The sequence below is a fragment of the Dasypus novemcinctus genome, chromosome Y (assembly GCF_030445035.2).
Source record: "Dasypus novemcinctus isolate mDasNov1 chromosome Y, mDasNov1.1.hap2, whole genome shotgun sequence".
Classification (NCBI taxonomy): Eukaryota; Metazoa; Chordata; class Mammalia; order Cingulata; family Dasypodidae; genus Dasypus; species Dasypus novemcinctus.
The window spans coordinates 2,976,048-2,998,392 of NC_092216.1; the positions used below are offsets into that span (position 1 = coordinate 2,976,048).

The 22,345-nt window shown below is 37.7% G+C and overlaps 1 protein-coding gene across 1 annotated transcript in view; it reads left to right on the forward strand.

Annotated features, from left to right (window-relative positions):
• The window catches only part of LOC139438236 (arylsulfatase F-like), a 30,466-nt gene extending 23,489 nt beyond the window's left edge, over nucleotides 1-6,977 (forward strand). Inside the window, exons 6-10 of the mRNA XM_071213392.1 lie at nucleotides 1,219-1,355; nucleotides 2,638-2,772; nucleotides 3,566-3,728; nucleotides 5,747-5,868; nucleotides 6,579-6,977. Coding sequence (XP_071069493.1) covers nucleotides 1,219-1,355; nucleotides 2,638-2,772; nucleotides 3,566-3,728; nucleotides 5,747-5,868; nucleotides 6,579-6,952 — 931 coding nt within the window. The 3' untranslated portion in view covers nucleotides 6,953-6,977. The remainder of the gene's footprint in view (nucleotides 1-1,218; nucleotides 1,356-2,637; nucleotides 2,773-3,565; nucleotides 3,729-5,746; nucleotides 5,869-6,578) is intronic.
• The last annotated feature ends 15,368 nt before the right edge of the window (nucleotides 6,978-22,345 follow it).

Sequence of the window (22,345 nt, forward strand, 5' to 3'; positions counted from 1 at the left end):
GTTCCTCCATCAATGAAATGTACATGTGTGCAATGTTTCTGTATGGAGAGATCCACTTGAGACTCAGAATCCAGGGTTTTGAGTGGGCACTGGTCACTTTGGCACTTGCATCCTATGCAATCAATCATGATTGACAAGTTTCCAGAGACCCAGAAAGAAAGCCGGGATTTGCCTATGTTGCAATGTTTGCACAAATAGTCTAGTCAAGCCGGTAGAGAAAAGTACAATGCCATGAGCATGCGAAACAGCTTTATCAGTTCGTGTGTGGATAACATTAAAAAAGCCAAGCGCGAAAGAAGAATGCCGAGTTGTTGCATTAACTTCATCTTGCACACAAACCTTCTCTATTACAAATCTCACCAAGCTCATTATCCCAAACTCTTCTTCAGATCTTGTCTGCAATCCCAATGTCCCTATATATGAGTTCAAAATAATTGTAAGTCCTCTCTATTGCCACCTTTGCCTTTTTCCTTTAGTAACACATAATCTTCCCTTTTCTTTTTCAACCACAGTGACAAACAATTAGGCTGTCAACTCAATGAATGAATACAAGTAGACTTTAAGACAGTAAGACTTGCCCTCCATGCCTTCCCAATACACTGATGTACATTACATTAGCACACAATTCCCATCATTTGAAGTAATTCTCATCATGGTCGATAACTGTACCCTGGAATCTTAGACAAACACAGAAGTACAGCTAAAGAATTCTTTTCCAGTCAACAGAGTCCATAAACTTTCTATTTTGTACAAATGCTGTGATATCCATCCTTCTACTCAACAGCTCCTCACACTCTGCTTGCAAGAATGAACAGGGTGCCATGCTTTTTAAAATTATTTAATTGCCATTGCAGAAATGACTCTTCCTGAATATATATTTTGTAAAAGTTCCTTTTCAGCCCCCTGGTGTCTACTAAAATGAAAAGTGAGATTTAACTTCCAATGAACTCTAATCTGGTGGAAACATCCTTTGCTGTTTATGTTGCTTTCTTTCCTTGATTGTGTAATATTATAAGATATGCAACTTCATCATTTCCTCCTTTTAGACATTGTGACTTGCAGGATCCTGACCCTGTATTTCCCCTAGAAGCAATGATTCTGTACGTCAGTATTCGCAAATACAGTGTTTGGTAACTTTATAGAACATAGCTACTGGGAATAATGAGAATCAACTGTATGTGCATGCAGACATTAAGACAAATAATTTCTGTATTGTAGAAACCGCCATGGCCCTTTTCTCCTCTTTTTCTCCTTTCTCCATGTACATACACCTCTCCCCACTACGGAAAATTTCATTGGCGTGAGTAAACATGGTTTATATGGGGACAATGTGGAGGAGATGGACTTCATGGTTGGTAAGTGACAAGAAAACACTTAATCACTGTACATTTCCAGCCCACACAAGTCCAGCTCTTCACGTGTCTTGATTTAGTGAGAACATGTGCTTTCTTCAACTCTGTTGGGTGGATTCTTGTGGCTTCTCTTTAGAAGTGATGTGAAGACTAAATGAATTAATGTCAATGTTCACAAAAAAACATGTGAAACAGTGAACTGTCAATAAATATTTGTTTCTTGTTCCTTGATAAAATTTAGAAATCCCTTGTTCCTCTATGCTCTCCTCTCTTCAGTGACTGCAGACACTGGTGTATAAAAAGTAAGAATAGCCCAAGCTCCAGCATAGAATGACACATTCCCAGGCAAATTCTCAGGCATCAGTCAAACTTACTTGTTCTGATCCCAAATCATCTTGAATTGTCAAATTAGACCTAGGTAGAATAGCTGAGAATAGATACAGTAGGTGTGTAGTTGTAGATAATTCATTGTGGTTGTTATAATATCTTCTACTGTGTACATATATCTTAATACACTTATGCACTCTATTCTTGGGCATTTGGATAGTTGTTCATTTGGGTTATTATGAATAGTTCTTCTACGAACATTTTACATTTTGTGGTCCAAGATCAAATCCAGTTTACCACATTGTATTAAGTTATCGTGTCTCCCTAGAGTCCACTAATCAAAAACAGTTCCTCAGTCTTCTTTATCTTTTGTGACCTTGACATTTTCTAAGAGTATTTGCCTATTATTTTGCAGAATGTCCCCCAATCTGAGAAGATATATTCTTTAATACCTGTTTGTAAAAGTTTGATATATATCCATAAGATCTTCCCCTTTGATTATGTCATATAAGTCTTCTAGCTCTTTTTTTATTTATTTTTCACTTGATCTGTCCTATTTTGTCTCATATTCACTGTGTGCTTCTATCATTTCTTGTATTTCCTGCAGTTCTTCATAAAGGTTGCTGCCATTCTATTTGGTATTTAGACACTGGCCCATATTACACGTTTGTTGTAAATAGTGAGTTTTAGCAGTAAAGACTTCTTTTCGCTTTTGTAGCTTGAACAATAATTTGGTCTCAGGATCATTATTTCTGCTTTATTATTTTTTCCATTAGCCTGGTATTCTTTTATTTAAAAATAAAATCGGATGGGGTTTTATGGATGGTACAGGCTTTGCTTCGAAAAAAATATAATTTTAAAATGTCCACATTCAATAAAATAAAAATACTCCAACATCAACGGCTTCTGAATATGACTACTATGATTCTTCTAATTTTTCAAACATTTCTAACTGTAGGCCAGATCCTCCAGGCCATTGATGCACATGGTCTGCGAAACAACACTGTCGTCTACTTTACCTCGGACCATGGCGGACACCTGGAGGCCAGGATCGGGCATCTCCAGCTCGGGGGATGGAACGGAATATACAAAGGCGAGGAGAGTTGGGTAGCTTTGCCAGGCCAACCCCTTCTATCTTAAGGATAATGAATATTTACCAAATGAAAAACAAAGGGAAGACTTCAAGGACTGTATTTAGCTCTTAGTCAACAAGTTCTGCAGATTCAGAGACACCTAATACACATGAACCATCTCAGCTTCCAGCTTTAATCAATTTAGGAGTTTAAATGTTGCACACTTATAAAACGCTGCTTGAACTCCTATTTAATTTTATTTGGCACTGGATGTGAATTTCGAATGTTCGTTTTTAATTTAAACTGCTGCCTCCGTCTCTCAGAAGATGGCAAATTTTTAATGAAACGAAAAATTAAGAACACGTCATTTGGAATCTACAAAATGAAATATAAGCTATGCACCAGCTTTTATACATTTCATTTAACATTAATTTCTCTTCCTTCGGCTCAAGTCTTTTAACTTATACATGTAGCTTGACAAATGATAATAATCCTCTAGTAAAAAGAATGGGACATCTTGATTAATTCTAGTGGCCACAGGGAAAAACAAACTTCGTTGTTTGAAAATTTTAAAAAACTTATTATATCTCATAACTTTTATCCTTGAAAAATGATTTCAGTGAGAAAAAGCCAAGAGATAGTTAACATACTTCTGGCATCCTCTCTCTGCACACAAACATGAATTATTGTTTTCCTGGTTTACTGCCTCACCTTGTCAGATAACTGTATAGAGACACAAGAATATAAACAGTCCCAGGGCTGAGAATAATTTTGCTGGGTGTAGTGACTAAACTTGCTTTCTGTGTCACGTAGGTGGGAAAACAATGGGAGGATGGGAAGGTGGAATCCGTGTCCCAGGAATTTTTCGATGGCCAAAAGTGTTGCAAGCTGGAAGAGTGATTGATGAGCCCACAAGTCTGATGGATGTATATCCAACCCTTGCATCACTGGGAGGGGCAGCTCTACCTCGGGACAGGTTAATGTAACCTTTCTCTATGAGAGTTCCTCCACTTTGTAGCTGTTCACTAAGACATTTCAAATTCAACAGTAGCAGGCTCCATCTTTAATGCATTTCTTTCCAGTTACATGTCTTCTACGATCTCGATAAGCAAACAGGGGGAGGATTTCCCTCTCCTGGAGTAAGGGTTTCTACAGTTGTGCTTTGTGAAAATGCATATGGAGAGGGATTAGGCAACCTTAAAGTCTCCTCATTGTAAGGAAGAGAAATAGAAAGCTTTTGAACTCTCCTGGCTGCAAACTCCAAGGTGATTCTCACCACAGCAGAAGTTGACCAGGAAACACAATCTTCCTTTGTGGTGTGGATGCCCTTGGAGAGGAAATCTCCTGCAAAACTTGATTCAATGAGTTAAACATGCAAAAAAAAAAAAAAAATCCAGTAACTCAGAAAACCCTGGCACAAACATTAAATTTTGTTCTAAGGAGTTAAGAAGCTGGGTCAGGGGCAAAGATAAACGGCTGGACAGTTTTGGAGTGAACTTCATGAATCCACGAATTGAAATGTTTGAAATGAAAGTTACAAAAATTATAGGCTGAATGGTAATGTTAGATAAAATACAGATACCTTTTTAAAGTAAATGCCAACAAATTGGAGGTAGACAACTCCTTCCAGAAATAATATATTATTAGGGGTCGTGAGACTTTTAAATTATATGCATATGCACACACACATATATATATACACACAAATATATACACACACATGTATTATGCAACTATGTATATATACAACTATATATACAGCTGTAAATATACAACTATATATACACATGCATACATATGTACCTGTTTGAATTTGGTGCTATTAATCCTAAATTTATACAACAATTAGCAAATTTACTTAATATGGAGAGATCTATTCTCAACTTGGGCAGAAACTGATATGCTTTTAAAACAAAGTTAAATAGATTTAGCTAAGAAATATAATCTGATTCTTTTTAAAAATAAAATTCTATTGAAGTATATCATTCATTCATGAAAATGCATAAACAATAAGTGCATATTTAACTTGGGTTTGTCGATGTAGATCCATAACAATTTTTAAATTATTTTGGGGGACTTGTTTCGGGTATTGGAAAACTTTTAAGTATGTGAAATCTAAATGCAGGTCAAATTGAGATGTACTGTAAGTATACAGTACGTGGAGGTTTTGAAGAGTTAGTACAAAAGAAAGAATATAAAATATCTGTTATTTTTATTTGTTGAAATTATACTATTTTACATATACATTTTTTAAATTTAAAAAAGCATAATCAGGCAAATCGTAGTAATAATTCCAAGTATGGCAATGGCTTTTCAGTAATTGATAATTCAGCAGATTTTTTTTTTCTAATCACAAGGATTTAAATAGATAGAAATAAGCAGCTTGTGGTGTATAAGTTTTTCTGACTTCTCTTCCAGCAGGGGATGATGGCGCTGCCATTTGATGAGTTATTATTTATCCATAGTGAAGGAAAAAAGGGTTTGGGGGAAAATTCTGAACCCCTACATTCATAATTGACTTCATCCAAATTTGGGGTTTACGTAGGATTTATAGATTCTTATTTACTCTTTACCTTCTACACTCTAGAGCTTTTCTAATGACAAAGGGTGTGGAGTAGCAGAAATTTTATTTAGATTATTTTAATTATTCTATTTTGTAACAATGGATTTAAAGTTTTATGGCATAACATTGGCTCTCTTTCTGGGTTTTTCCTCCTTTGGTGACGCATTGATTGCTATTTGGAGCTCTTATTTTTATGCGATCATCTTTACTGGTCTCTTCACTTAAATATTTAATGCATAAGCTGGGTTTTCTATGACCCTATCCATTAAATTATAAGTTTCTGGAGAGAGGATACACCCACCTCTTTCTTTTGCGTGACTCCGCCAGGTGCCTGGTGGACTTCACAAGTCCTGCCAGATGTGGATGCTCACAAACATCGCCTTCTGCCTGTTTCTTTCCTGTGACACCTGCTCCGTGGTGTGTGTCCACAGGGTGATTGACGGCCGAGACCTCATGCCCTTGCTGAGAGGGGACGTCCCACACTCAGATCATCAGTTCTTGTTCCACTACTGCGGGGCATATGTCCATGCCGTGCGGTGGCACCAGAAGGACAGTGAGTACACGCTTAAGTGCGTCCGATTGATGCCAAGGATAGGATGGGTCAACCTGGCCTCCTGCACTTTCCTGTTCTCATTTCCAATCAAACTATTCTGGAGGGAGCTCCTAGGCATTCCTGGGAAATCAATAACTGTAAAACAAAACAGTCTTCCAAGGTCCACAGGATGGAAGAATAAAATATGGATTAGAGTGGACTTACTGATATTCTATTCATGAACTATTGTGATTAGTAATCGAAGAAAATGTGGCATTGGTGTGGAGAAAGTGGCCATGGTGGCTGCTGGGGGTAGGGAGTGGGAGGAAGAGATGAAATGTGGAGGCGCTTTCGGGACTTGGAGTTGTCCTGGGTGGTGCTGCAGGGACAGTTACTGGACATTGCATGTCCTCCCATGGCCCACTGGGTGGACTGTGGGAGAGTGTGGACTATGGTGTGGACCATTGACCATGAGGTGAAGCGGTGCTCAGAGATGTATTCACCAAATGCAATGAATGTCTCATGATGATGGAGGAGGTTGTTGTTATGGGGGGAGGAGAAGTTGAGGGGGATGGGGGGTATATGGGGACCTCACATTTTTTTAACATAATATTAAAAAAATAAAGACAAAAGAAAAAAGAAAAAAAAAATCTCGAATGTGGAAAGGGCTGTGATAGCCGGTGCTGGGCCGGGGATCTACAACTTGGCATGTGCATTTGTCTTCTCCACAGGTGGTGCAATTTGGAAGGTTCATTATGTGACCCCTAGATTTAGCCCCAAAGGAGCTGGAGCCTGCTATGACATAGACTTCTGTCAGTGCAAAGGGGAAAATGTCACTCTTCATGACCCTCCTCTACTCTTTGAACTCTCCAGAGACCCCTCTGAGTCCATCCCGCTTTCCAGGGCTACTGAGCCTCTCTACAACTTGGTGATAAGAAAAGTGGGTGATGCCTTGAGACAGCACCATAAAACCATCACTGAAGTCCCTCAGCAGCTGTCTGATTATAACAAGGACAGTATGTGGCTGAGGCCATGCTGTGGGGTGTTTCCATTCTGCCTCTGTGACAAGGAGGATGGAGACGCAGAAGCAGGAGCCCTACCTTAGAACAACTCCATCTTCCAAATGTTCAGGTCACTAAAAAAAAAAACTTTAAGAATAAAATATAGTGGAACCATTTACTTGAGATCATACATTGCTTTAGTTTTGGATATCATCTGGTGGCTGTTTAAAAAATGAGTTTTACCTTGACAAAATGGATGTTCAGTGGATGGGGTTCTCAGAACATAGGCTTCTGAGATGTTTTTCTTCACATTGCCCTCTTTAGTGGATTCTGAAGTGAAGGAATTATGTGTGTGTTTTAGTTTGGTAGGCTACCAGAGATGGGTTGGCTTTGACAATGGGGATTTATTAACTCATGAGCTTGCAGTTCTGAGCCTTTGAAAATGTCCAAATCAAGGCTTCATTATGCAATTGTTTTCTCCCCAAAGACCAGCTCCTTTCTCACATGGCAAGGCACATGGTGGCATCTGCTGGTCTCTCCCTTCTCTCTGAGGTTTTGTTGCTTCAGCTTCATACTTCCTCTTGCTTTCTCTCTGATCCTGTGGCTTTCATCTTCATCCCATTTGTAAAGGATGCCAGTAAGAGGATTAAGACCCATCCTGGGTCACGCCTTACTGAAGTCACCTAATCAAAAGATCTCACCTCCAATAGGTCCACACCCACAGGAATGGATTAGCTCTAAGGGCATGACTTTTCTGGGGGCCATAAGAGCCTCAAACTACCACAATGTGTCAAACTCATTTATGAGGAAGACATCAAAACTGGGAATTATTTGAAGATAGTTCTTCAAATTTACTTATTTTTAAAAGAGATTCTTGTTCTATCTATATTACCATAATATAAAACATACTACATACATTGAAATTTGTAAATGTTGAAAACTCAATATCTATTAAAAATATTAGATTCCAAGGGAAGCGTTGTAGGATTTCAATGAGACATATACATGCTAACAATTTCATTAGGGTTTTTCATTTTGTTGAAAGCAAAGGGAATCAGATTTAGTGTAGCCAAAAGCCTCTGCCTATTAAGAAAATTGATCAGAGTATTTGGGAGAGGATTGCAAGATGTCAAACAAGGGCAAAATTTTCTCTTGAAGCATTTGCAGCACTCTGTTGCTACATTCAGTGGTAAGCTGAAAGAATTCAGAGCCTCTGCAGGCAGAGGAGTTTTCAGCTGTCATGTGATTCAGAGATGAGTGTGCATATGATAATGGTGAAAAACATGGCGGGCACCAGTGCCAAACCAGAGGCACACTAAGTCTGCAGACATGGTTTCAACTCAGTCTGCAGCCAATTCAGTTTCCATGGAGACTGAAGTGATCAGCTACAACACTATTTGCTCAGGGTGAGCCACCTCTGGAGGAAAACAATATCACCTGTAACCTCTACATCTTATTCTCAATGACTGGATTTCAATAAAAAATTACTAGACAGGTAAACAATGGAACATGGGATCAAAAGATGAAAGCGAAAACAAACAATAGAGCTAGCTTTACAGGTAATATATATATATTGGAGTTAGCTGGCAAAGATGGCAAATTAGTAATTATTAGTTTACTCAAAATTAAACAAAAGATGTGTAAGCTACAATGTAAACTATAATCCATGTGGTGCAGCAGTGCTCCAAAATGTATTCACCAAATGCAGTGAATGTGCCACGAAGATGAAAGAGGTTGTCGATGTGGGAGGAGTGGGGTGGAGGTGGTATGTGGGAACCTCTTATGGTTTTTAATGTAACATTTTTGTGATCTATGTATCTTCAAAAAATTACAATTAAAAAAATAAGGGGGATGGGGGCTTGGGGAGTGGGGTATAAGGGAACCTCTAATGTTTTTTTTTTTTTTTTAAAGATTTATTTTTTATTTATTTAATTCCCCTCCCCTCCGCCGGTTGTCTGTTTTCTGTGTCTTTTTGCTGTGTCTTGTTTCTTGTTTCTTTGTCCGCTTCTGTTGTCATCAGCGGCACGGGAAGTGTGGGTGGCGCCATTCCTCGGCAGGCTGCTCCCTCCTTCGCGCTGGGCAGCTCTCCTTATGGGTGCACTCCTTGCGCGTGGGGCTCCCCTATGAGGGGGACACCCTGCGTGGCGCGGCACTCCTTGCGCGCATCAGCACTGCGCATGGGCCAGCTCCACACGGGTCAAGGAGGCCCGGGGCTTGAACCGCGGACCTCCCATATGGTAGACGGACGCCCTAACCACTGGGCCAAAGTCCGTTTCCCTCTAATGTTTTTTAATGTAATGTTTTGTGTGATCAATTAACTTAAAAAAATAATTTAAAAAAATAATAAAAGTACTAGGGTAGCAAAAAATAAAAATAAAAAAAGTGTGAGCATTTGGGGGAACATCCAAATGTAAAACAAACATGATGCTTTCAAATAAACCTTGTTATCATAAAAAAAAATTTTTTTTAAATAAAACAAAAGAGCAAAGAGGGGGGAAAGGTGATGGGTTGCATTGGATAATTGAAATTTATGAAAAGAATCAAGCAGAAAATCAATATAAAGATTGGAAGCCTATTAGATGGGTTTACAGCTTATTAGATATCGTATAAGGGAATTATTTTAGTGGAGGAGCAAGCCAAAAAATATCTAAATGAAAGCCTAGAGTATCAAAAAAGAATGTTACAAATATATGATTCATAAAAAAAAGGCAGATCATACGTTTAATTGAGATTCATTGTAAAGGAGAGATAGGATATTCAGATACACTATTAAAAGAAAATTAGCCTAGAATGTTCCCAAATTGATGAAGGACATTGATATGCAAATTTAAGAAACTGTGAACTCAATGCATGATGAAAAGAAACAACTAGAAGATCCATCTAGATTCATTTTGGTAAGACTGATGAAACTTAAAGACAAAATAAAATCTAAAATCAACCAGATATATCAGAAGCATTGCCTTAAAAAAATTCAACAAGAATTCAAAAAACAATGCTGGAGTTAATGGTTTTCCATACACAAAAAAATTAAACTGGACTCCTACCTCAAATCATATACAAAAAATACAGAGATAAATCTTTATGATTTTGGAGTTGGCAATGAAACAGGTTCTTAGATATGACTCCAAAAGCATGAGCAACAAAAGAAAAAAATAAATTAATTAGCTTTCAAAACTCATGTGCATTAAGGATTATTTTTGAGAAAGACAATCTACAGAATAGGAGAAAATATTTCTAAATCATGTATCTGATAAGGGGGTAATATCCAGAATATATAAAGATTTTGTATAAAAGAAAAACAAAAAGGCAAATAGTCCAATTAAAAAATAGGCAAGGAACTTGAGTAGACATTTCCCAAAAGAAGGTATACAAATGGCCAATAAGTACATGAAAAAATGTTTATTGCTAGCCATTAAGGAAAAGCAAAATGAAGATATCATTCCACTGGCACTAGGAAAAAAGTACTGGTGAGGATATTAAGAAATTGCATTGCTGGTGGGAATGTAAAATGGTGCATCCGTTGCAGAAAACAATTTTGCAGTTCTCAAAAAATTAAATTTAGAATTACCGTATAACCCAACAATTCAATCGGAAACTAATTCAAAAGAGGAACTCGGACAAATCCTTATATAACCATGTTCTTAGCAGCATTATTCACAATAGCCAAAAGTCAGAAACATCCCAAGAGTCTGTCAACAGATGAATGGAAAAACAAAATGTGGGATATACATGCAGTCGTATATTATTCAGCTGAAAAGTGGAATGAAATGGGAGTTTGTATATAGGATACCATGATAAAAATTGTTTTAAAGAGCTATAGATCTGTTCATCACAAAGAGTGAAATCATGGTCTGCGGTTAATAATACAGTAATTCAGTAATTTTAACTAAGATACTACACAAAAGTGAAATGTTAATAATAGGAATAGGGGAACTCTGTACTTTCTGCATGATTTTTCTGTAAAAAAATTACTGTTCCTGTAATAATTTTTTTTTAAAAAAGGAATGAAGTTCTCACATATGTTACAACATGGATGAACCTTGAAAATACTGTGCTGAGTGAAAGAAACCAGACACAAAAGGAGACATATTGTATGATTTCATTTATATGAAATGTCTTTTTTTAAAAGATTTATTTATTTATTTCTCTCCCCTCCCCCTCCCCCCGACTGTCTGTTCTCTTTGTCTATTTGCTGTGTCTTCTTTGTCCGCTTCTGTTGTTGTCAGTGGCACAGGAATCTGTCTTTCTTTTTGTTGTGTCATCTTGTTGTGTCAGCTTTCCCTGTGTGCGGCACCATTCCTGGGCAGGCTGCACTTCCTTTCGCCCTGGGCAGCTCTCCTTATGGGATGCACTCCTTGCACGTGGGGCTCCCCTATGTGGGGGACACCCCTGCGTGGCAGGGCACTCCTTGCGTGTGTCAGCACTGCACATGGGCCAGCTCCACATGGGTTAAGCAGGCCCAGGGTTTGAACCAGGGACCTCCCATGTGGTAGGTGGAGGCCCTAACCACTGGGCCAAGTCCGCTGCCCTATATGAAAGGTCTTGAATAGGCAAATTTATAGGGCTAGAATGTGGGTTAGAGGTTACCAGGGAGTAAGGGGAGGGTGGGTTTGGGAGTTATTGCTTAATGGGTATGTTGTGGAATTAGAAAGAAGCTCAATTATTTGAGTATAGAGAAGCCAGGACTCAGGAATGATTTTGAGAAGGAAAAATGGTTTATTGACCGCCGGCCAGACTCGGGAACTTCTGTTTGAATCCTGAGCCCCAAACAAGATTTTCAAACGTCTTTTATACAGAGAGGAAAGGCCAAATGGTCCCTTTGTTTCAGTTCTCAATAGGCTTCAATTAGCATATATCTCTTCCACATCTTAGGTAAGCTTTTAGCATGGACTCCAGATATTCTAGATAAGCTTTTAGCATATTTACTTTTTGCATTTCCCCTAAATACTTAAAGTTTATAGCCCTTGCATTGTTAAACATTTCCTGGGACTGGAGCCGCTGCCACTGTCCCTAAGGGCAGGACTGCAGCCTCTTACCGTTCCACACCCACAAGTCAAACAACTTAGTTATCTCTGAAGAGACAAAGAGCCTTCCACCCATAGCCCACATCATTCCCCCCCTTTTGCCAAAGTTTACTTGCTAAGCTTTGGCATAATTATTGTTGGAGCTATGAGGTGGATGGCTGTTTGTTGTCTTGATTGATTATTTATCAGTCTTTAGTACAGCATCCAGGACTGTTTTTAGAAGTTTAGAACTTTTCATTCTAGACAGCAGAATCTTGGGCAGGGGCCTCCTGCAGTTATTCTGCTGCCACACTGGCACTCACGTGGATTTCCAGTCAGGTTCCAGATCCATCTATTACTTTTATTTTACTCTTAAAGAGTTTACACCTTTAATTTAAAAGGGGTGCTGAAGGGAGACGATCTCTTTTCTGTAACTGCTTCCTGCTGGCCATGGGCTGTAGTCATTGCCTAATAAGGTGTAAAACTCTTTAATTTATTCTAACTGGAGGAAGATGGATCTGGCATTCTGTACGAAGTTGGATGAAGTTTTCATATGGTTAATAAGATGTTCACTCTGAAAGAAACAAACAATTAAAAATTTGGAATACCTGTTTTTAAAAGAGGACACATTGGATTACAGAGGTAGACAAGGTTAGGTGCCTATAAAGATGGCATTCCTTAAAAGCTGGTGGGAACAGCATATATATTCTTTTTTAAGTTATCCATCTTTAGAGAGAAATTGCAACAGACACTTAGCTTTGTCTGAAGACACATTCCAAGCTGTTCAATGATTGACACTCATTCGCTCTGTCAGATGCTCCTGGTGAACTGGCACTCCTTGGGCAACTGGCTTCACTCAGGATTAGAACACTTATTTGGAAATACTCTTAGTTCTCACCTGTGGGAGTGATCAGAACTACAGAATAAAGATTTTTACACCTTGGTTTTCATTGTACAATTTCTAGCAATTTTGACTTGTTCAATAGGTGACTCACCATCAGCAAGCAAGCCTCACCTTTGCTACACAGCAGAGTACAGCAGAATATAGAAGTTGACTGAGACTGGCTGAGACTGCCACCTTATTCTATAGACATGTTATTAACTGTTTAGAAAATGATTTTACCAGGAATTTAACATGTCTAATATACTTCTGCACTTGATCCAAAATAGAAAAGATAACATTACAATTATTAGACATATATTTAGTACAGGATAAAAGTGCTGCACTTAATATTAACTAATGTATTACTTAATGCATAAGGATTCAGAGTTGCAATTATTAGTTTTGAGTTTCAGGTTTGTAATACCTTACATGTTATCTCTCCATGAGAGCAGGCCATAATGCCAATTGTGTTTAAGTTTCACTTACAGTATCCTGGTATCATGGCTCCACTTAGCATGTTCTTCAACGCAGTGAGCAAGTTGCAGCATCCTTCATCTTAGAATACGAGATTTTCCAGTATTCCACTAGCCTGGTGCATAGTGCTCTCTGGCACCATGGAACAGTGCCAGTCTGGAGGCGATATCCATTGTACACTTGGCTGTACCAAGTCATTATTGGCTGCAGGAGCTTGAAACTGCAATATAGTTTCCATCGACTTCAGGAGCAGAACCAGAGACTGATATAGCACATATTTTAATTGAGGGGTCAGTGACCAGCCTAGCCAATAACTCACATGGAGAGGCCACCTGTAATGTATACAAGGCCTGGTTCGAATGCACAAGAGTTTGATAATGTTAACGTTTATTCCTTGTTTATATATATATATTTTAAACAATTTAATGCAACACATCATATATTAAATGACTGTCTACTTACACAATTTTATTATGAAGATAACAGTAGGTACTTTACTTTGGTAATAGAGGAAAAATATTATTTTTCATTGTTAAAATGAAAACAGAAGACTTCCAATATAATCAAGATAACTTTTTATTACCATTTACTTAAATGTGTACTTTGCAGTGGCCTTCAGACAGGTTTATTATCATGAAGTTACTTCTGCTACCAATAACCAATCTAAGTTTTAGTTAACAATTACTTTTCTGGAACTAGAACTATTTAAACATTTTCAGTTGGAGGATGTTTTACAAACTCTTTATAATTGACTATAACCACATTGACTAGCCACCTCATGTTTAAATAAACTTACTAAATTACAATTACCAATGAAAGAAATTTACTCCTTATTTAAGAGAGCATATCTACAATCTTTTTCCTTTAGCCTAATTTCACTCATTAAAGATTTCATACATAATGTTAATTTAGTTTATAAATTAACTATTGGAAATTACACTCAAGTTAAATAAAATTGAAACCATAATAGTTTATGCAAGGAATGTTCTCTTTTTCCCTTACAGGAAGCTAAAAACTTCTTTTCTTTAAGTTGTGAAAATTATTAATCTAAAAGCATACTGACTACCAGGTTTTAAAACACATGCATACTGACTACCAGGTTTTAAAACACATTACACAATTACTTAATTTTTTTTTTTTTAAATCATAACCCAGGAAAGATCTCTCCATAGTTTTTATGGACTTTCCTTTACTTACTGAAATTTGTTAATAGAGCCACTAATTACCTTTATTTTGTTGGAAAGAAATCTTCTGGAAGAAAATAAGGCTCACCAGATTGTGGAGAAGAAAATAATTTATTCTCAATCTTGCAAGAAGGGGTGCAGAGCCAGATATGGCTGGTGCCACGAACAAAGGAAAATGACACAATTTATACCCCTAAGCCTAGCATGCAAGCTCTTCCTCTGTTTTTCCATAGATTGGATACTTCAGAAGTTACAGCTTATCTGAGATTTAACTTTCCCACGCAAAAGTTTGATTTAACTGCTTCCTCTATCACATTCCAATCATTTTAGTTTTTACCTGCTCCCCCCCTTGTCAAATAAGGAATAGAATTTAGTGCTGAAATGGCACCGACTTAGCTACTTCTTGGGCATCCTTCCACTGCCCATAGGACTGGCCTAAACTGGTCTCCTCCACTGCTGTCCAACCCGGGAGTGGGAGACTGAGGCAGCAGGCCGCCAGGTTACATCAACATTTTTCTTATGTGAAAATTAACCTAATCTTTGTTTTTTTTTTTTTTGCATTTTATGGCTGACAAAGGTTTAAACTGGGAAATTACCAGGCAAACTGATTCTTAATTCCCTAGCCTAGTAGATAGGTTTCAATCTGCCACACCTAGTCTTGCCTTAAAAGCTCTTGCAAAGAGGAGGCCCTTTCCCAATTGTTTCTATAATCAGATTTCTATGACTTTTTCATCCTGCTTAGTTCAATTTGGGCTTTAAGAATATTTATAAATATAACTGCATATTTAATTTTTAACAATTTGAATAGACCTCTTTTAAGAATTTTTATTTGTTAATTTGATATTTATCCTGATGTATGAAGACATACATTGAGCTTTTTTTTTTTTAAATGGGCAGACACAAAGAGTTAGACACAAACACAACTCATTGATATTACTTATAATTTGCATTATTTTATATACTGTTTAGCTTAATTAATTAGGGGTCCAGAAATACATATTACTTATATAACTGCATATTTAACCTCAACAATTTGAGCAAATAGGCAGACATGAATAGTTTGACACAACAACATGACTTTAGTTACTTTAAACTTTTCAAAGACTTTTGAAACTCTTCTTAATTTGCACTATGACCATGCAGTTTACCACAAGAATTTTCTTTCTTACTTAATGGATTGTAATAACCAAAATGTTCTCAATGCCTTAGCACCATTTTGTTTTAGAACTTTATATTTTACTTTGAAATTAGCAGAATTTTGGATAAGCAACAAGATTAATTTTATATATATTTACTGAGGCTATTTGAAGCCTCAGGGAGACAGACTGCTTTCCTCATGAATTGCCACTCTTAGGAACACTGACCATCAAGGCAGGAGACTTCTCCCCCTCCACCCCCTTTTTTGGTTTTGGAGATAATAAAACTCCAGTGGTCATTTAACCTTATTCTATCAGGCAGCAATTTATTTAGTTTACACTTGAATTCCTGAGAGAAATGGTTACTAATACCAGGACAGGAGACAGTGATGTCCCAGCTCTTCTCTGGCCTGTAGGGGCAGAAGCTATTATGAAATAACCATAGGCAAAGGCCAGGGGTGAGGTTAGGCATGAAGTAACCATAAACAAAGGAAAGGTTAGTTTAGAATTTACACTTAAATAATAGTTTCAGGCTAAATTCACCCAGCTATAATTTCAGTTATTGTCTTTCCACTGTTTTATAATATAAATGCATTTATAAATGATTTTAACTCTTAGTTACAGTTTTTATTATTTTTTTTAAAAACCTATTAATTTTATAACACCTTTAAATACCTTTCATTCAACTTATAACATATTAAATGAACTTAACCATTACTTTAATTTTTCCTTTAAAGTAAAAGAATAAATCCTTGCAGTTAGTTTGAAATAAAAAGCTACTTTTCAGAATTTGATTTCTAGAACATAAATGTTCTTTTAAAAGAGGTAAGACTCTTCTTTAAATACTGAGGAAATGATGAGGTTAAAGCACAAGAAGCTATTGATAAAAGATTTTCTTTGTATATTGATCTTACTCAATTTTAATCATAAAAATTTTCCTTCCACAAACCTTCTACACTTTCAGTATTCATTCAGGTTCTGTCCCACACTCTACTCTTTCCAATAATCAATCATTTTATCTTAGGACAAAATCATCTTCTGTTTCCTTAACAATAAAAACACACTCCATATATCCCACATACTAAGTTACCAGGCAAACTTCTTACAACATATAATTGCCATTAATACTAAACAAGCTTGTTAAAATAATGAACTTTTCTTCACTTTAAATACTTAGCAGCATGTAATACCAGAAACAGTTTTTTGGAAGCAAGTTGGCAGGGGAGATTGGCTGCCGAATAAGTTTGTTATAAAAATTGCCTTTTATTATTATTATTATTAATTCAGTTTTTGTTAAATAATGACCTTCTGCAATTAGCCATTTAAATACCTTAATTTAAACAATGCTTTGTAAAACTTTTATAATTATTTATACCCTTAAGACAAATTTTACCTTCACAGAACACATTCTCTTACTTAAGGTTACTACAATACCTTCTAAGAACCTGGGCAGAAAGCAAAGGTATTTTGGCTTTGACACCCTAAGGAGGGAACTTTACTGCATTTATTCTGATTCTGCTTTTCACCCCCTTCACTTCCCCCCCTTCCAGGCAGTCGGGTGCACAACAAACAGGAATGCGGCTTATGAATAGAAGGGTGGACTCACTGGAAAGGGGCAAGCCACTCCCCGCTTTCCAGCTTTCAGCCAAAATGGGCAGACAGCACCTACTCAAATTTGGCAACTCTCCCAGGGACCCAGCCACCCTGACTGGGACATCCCCAACAAACTTGGGTGCGTGGCGCGGACACAGATGGCCTCCAAGCCCCGGCAAAGGGCCAGACCAGAGACAAGACAGCAGAGCATGCACAAACATCTAGACTCCGCAAACATCCAGACTCCTCAGCTTTTGCACCAGAATCATTTCACCCCCTTGCCAATGGCAAGGGAGGGCTCCAGCTCAGCTGTAATTCTACTTTACATAAGGACACAACTCCAACACTAGCATTGAGCTGACACAGACAGAAGCATAAAGGTCACTAATCTGACCCACAAGTTATATATTTATTTTCACCATGGCTGCCCCCACAGCCATCACAAACCTCAGAACACTTAACATTTGGTATAAAGTGAATTCATTCACAAATTAGCACCATAACAAAAGATTTCAGCTAGACTTTTCCACTGTTTAAACTTTACACCCAGACCAAGCTCCACCAGAAAAGCCGATCCATTTTCCTGTAACCAAGTTTTGTTTCCCTTAATCTAGACCAATTTCCAGGACATTAGGACTTGAACCTATAAATAGCCCTTCCTATTAAAATCGAGACTCCACTCCTTTAGTGGATATAAGACCAGTACCAGATTCTAACATGCAGTTAGACAAACCCAAAACACCAGGGCTTTTCCCCGGTTTTTCTCCTTTTCCCAAGCCTAGAGAGAACGGCTTCCCCCCAGCCTTCTGGAGCTACTAGGGTTCTCTTGGGAGGTGATCAGCCTCCCCTTCCTAGCAATTAAAGCTAGGGCCTTCCAGACTGTGCTCACCCGGGGAGTCTTACCTTCTTCCATGTTCGGAGTTCTTTTTCGTTCCCAGAATCTTTCTCTTCAGACCTTCCATTGCCCTCGATTTTTGTCGGGAAGATTCTGGTGGAGCCCACATCTTTTCTGGATTAAATTTAATCCAGGGGCGCCCAGATTTGGGGTTCACCCGAGTCCTCCCGGCTTCCTCAGGGATTTGGAAGGGGCAGCAAAATGCTACCGTCTCTGGCCTTCATTTGTTGTCCCACCAGAGTCACCAAAAATGTTGTGGAATTAGAAAGAAGCTCAATTATTTGAGTATAGAGAGGCCAGGACTCAGGAATGATTTTGAGAAGGAAAAATGGTTTATTGATGGCCGGCCGGACTCGGGAACTTCTGTTTGAATCCCGAGCCCCGAACAAGATTTTCAAACGTCTTTTATACAGAGAGGAAAGGCCAAATGGTCCCTTTGTTTCAGTTCTCAATAGGCTTCAATTAGCATATATCTCTTCCACATCTTAGGTAAGCTTTTAGCATGGACTCCAGATATTCTAGATAAGCTTTTAGCATATTTACTTTTTGCATTTCCCCTAAATACTTAAAGTTTATAGCCCTTGCATTGTTAAACATTTCTTGGGACTGGAGCCGCTGCCACTGTCCCTAAGGGCAGGACTGCAGCTTCTTACCGTTCCACACCCACAAGTCAAACAACTTAGTTATCTCTGAAGAGACAAAGAGCCTTCCACCCATAGCCCACATCAGGTAGGGTTTCTGTTTGGGGTCATGAGAAGAGCTGGATAAATAGTTGTACAACACTGTGAATGTACATAATGCAACTGAATTTGCACACTTAAAAATGGTTAAAATGGCAAACTTTGCTTTTCTGTATGTATAACCACAATTGATTTTTTTGTTATTTTCTTAATTAGGGAAATGGTAGGTTTACAGAAAAGTCATGTGAAATATGCAACATTCCCATATACCCCTCTATTGTTGATACTTTGCATTACTGTGGGGTACCTTTGTTACAATTAATGAATTAATATTGAAATACTACTGTTTACTATAGTCCATGGTTTATATTAGGCTTATTTTTCTGATATACCATCCTATTATCAGCACCTTGTAATAGTGTCATGCCTTTGTTATAATTCATGAAAAAACATTCTTATACTTGTACTGTTAACCCCAGGTCATTCCACAACAGGGTTCAGTGTTATACAGTCCCATGTTCGGTCTTCTAACTTTCATTCGAGTAACATACATGGCCCCAAATATTCCCCTTCAACCGCATTCACAAATATAATTCAGTGCTGTTAATTACACTCACAATAATGTGCTGCCGTCAACACCACCCATTTCCAGACCTTTACAATCAACGTACATAGAAATTCTGCACAAATTAAGCATCAGCTCCCCATTCTCTAACCCCAATCTATCTATCCTTTGGGCCCGAAGGGTATTGGGAATGAAAGAAAGAGAAAAAGGAGAGTGAGAGAGAAGGAAAGAAAGAAAGAGAGAGAAAGAGAGAAAGAGAGAAAGAAAGAGAAAAAGAAAGAAAGAAGAGAAAGAACAGAGAGAGAAAGAGAGAAAGAGAGAGAGCTGGGATCAGGAGGTCTGTGAGTAAAGACTTATCAGACAACTTTATTGTTCACAAGGGGCTCTCTATATACCCCAGCCCACTGACCACAAGCAGCAACAGGCAGTTAACTATCAGCATTACTCACAGTCTAAGGAATTCAAAAAATCTTATCTCAAGGTACAAAGTCTAAATGTTCTATTTACTGCAAAAATGTTATCTGCTCATCTTTTCTTTCAGCCTTTAACTGCTTCATCCTGTCTGCAGGGAACTCTTAATTACCGCATTCCTTAGGTTGCAAGTGTAACCATGGAAACAGCACATCTCTCCTTGAGAGACCACTGTGCCTCAGTTTCCAACACTATCCCTTGGTAACCTATATTCTAGATCCTAACTCTACGAGTTTGCTTTACTATAATTAGTTCATATCAATGAGATCACACAGTTTGCTCTTTTGTGTCTGGTTTCCTTCATTCAATAAAACATCTCCAAGGTTCATCCATGTTGTCACATGCATCAGGACTTCTTTCCTTCTTACCACTGAATAATATTCTGTTCTGTCTATATCACATTTTGTTTACCCGTTCATTCATTGGTTGATGGACACTTGGGTTGCTTCCATCTTTTGGCCATTGTGGATGATGCCACCATGAACATTGATATGCAAATATCTGTTCAAGTCCCTGCTTTTGATTCTTCTGGGTATATACCTAGTAGTGGGATTTCTGGGTCATATGGTATTACTATGCTTAGCTTCCTAGGTAGCTACCAAACTCTCTTCTACAGCAGCTGCTGTGGTCTTCCTATTTCCAGTATCCTCTCCACCACTTGATATTTTCTGCTTTTTATTTTTAAATAGTAGCCATTCTAATGGGCGTGAACTAATATCTCACTGTGGTTTTGATTTGCATTTCCCTAATAACTAGAGATATTGAGCATCTTTTCATATGCTTTTTAGCCATTTGTACATATTCTTTGGAGAAACATCTATTCAAGTCTTTTGCCCATTTTTTAAACTGGGTTGTTTGTCTTTTTATTGCTGAGCTGTAAGATTTCTTTATGAATTCTGGATATTAAACCCTTATTGGATATGTGGTTTCCAAATACTTTCTCCCAGTGATCAGATTGTCTTTTCATTTTTGTGAACAAAGCCCTTTGATTCAAAAATGTTTTTAATTTTGAGGAGGTCCCAATTGTCTATTTTTTTCTTTTGTTGCTTGTGCTTTGGGTTATAGATCCCCCCAGGGCCCACTGGATGGAACGTGAGAGAGTCTGGGCTATGATGTGGACCATTGACTATGGGGTGCAGTGATGCTCAGAGATGAACTTACCAGGTGCAATGGATGTGTCATGATGATGGGAGAGAGTGTTGCTGTGGGGGGAGTGGGGGGCGGGGGTGGTGGGGTTGAATGGGACCTCATATTTTTCATAATGTAATTAAAAATAAATAAATAAATAATTAAAAAAAAAAAAGAAGAAACCATTGTCTAAGATAAGATCTTGGAGATACTTCTCTACATTTTCTTCTACGTGTTTTGTAGTCCTAGCCTTTATATTTAGTTCTCCGATCCATTTTGAGTTAGTTTTTGTAGATGGTGTGAGATAGGGGTCCACTTTTCATTCTTTTGTGTATGGATATCCACTTTTCAGCACCATTTGATGAAGAGGTTATTCTTTATCAATTGATTGGACTTGGCAACCTTGTCAAAAATCAATTGGCCATGGATATGAGGATCTATTTCTGAGCTCTCATTTGATTCCATTGGTCTCTACATCTATGCTTGTGCCAGTATCATGCTGTTTTGACCATCATAGCTTTGTAATATGCTTTAAAGCCTGGAAATGTGAGTTCTCCAATGTTGTTCTTGTTTTCCAAGATGATTTTGGCTATTTGGGGCCCCTTATCCTTCCAAATAAATTTGAAAATTAGCTTTTCCATTTCTACAAAGTAGGCTGCTGGAATTTTGATTGGAGTTGTGTTGAATCTGTAAAACATTTTGGGTTGAATTGATATTGATATCTTAATGATGTTTAATCTTCCAATCCATGAACAAGGATTATCTTTCCATTTATTTAGATCCTCATTGATTTCTTTAGCAATATTTTGTAGATTTCTGTGTAAAAGCCCTTTACATCCTTGATTAAATTTATTTTTAGATATTTGATTCTTTTAGTTGCTAATGTAAATGGAATTTTTTTCTTTATTTCCTACACAGCTTGCCCCTAACTAGTGTTTAGAAGTACTACTGATTTTTGCATTTTGATTTTATACCCTCACATTTTGCTGAATTTGTATATTAGCTCTAGTAGCTTTGTTGTCAATTTTGGGGGGATTTTTTACGTATTGGATCATGTCATCTGCAAATAGTGAAAGTTTTACTTCTTCCTTTCCAATTTGGATGTTTCTTCATTTCTTTTTCTTGCCTAATTGCTCTAGCTAGCTTATTCAGTACTGTGCTGAAAAACAGTAGTGACAAAAATGGGGAAAAAATTTAAACAGACACTTCTCCAAAGAAGAAATACAAAGGGCTATAAAGCAAATGAAAAAATGCTTCAAATCTCTAGCTATTAGGGAAATGAAAATCAAAACTACAATGAGATACCATCTTACTTCCATAAGATTGTCAGTTATGAAAAAAACAGAAGACTACAAATGCAGAAGAGGATGTGGAGGAATGGGAACACTCATCCACTGCTGGTGGGAATGCAGAAGGATCCAACCATTCTGGAGGACAGTTCAGCAGTTTCTCAAAAAACTAGCTATAGATTTGCCATATGACTCA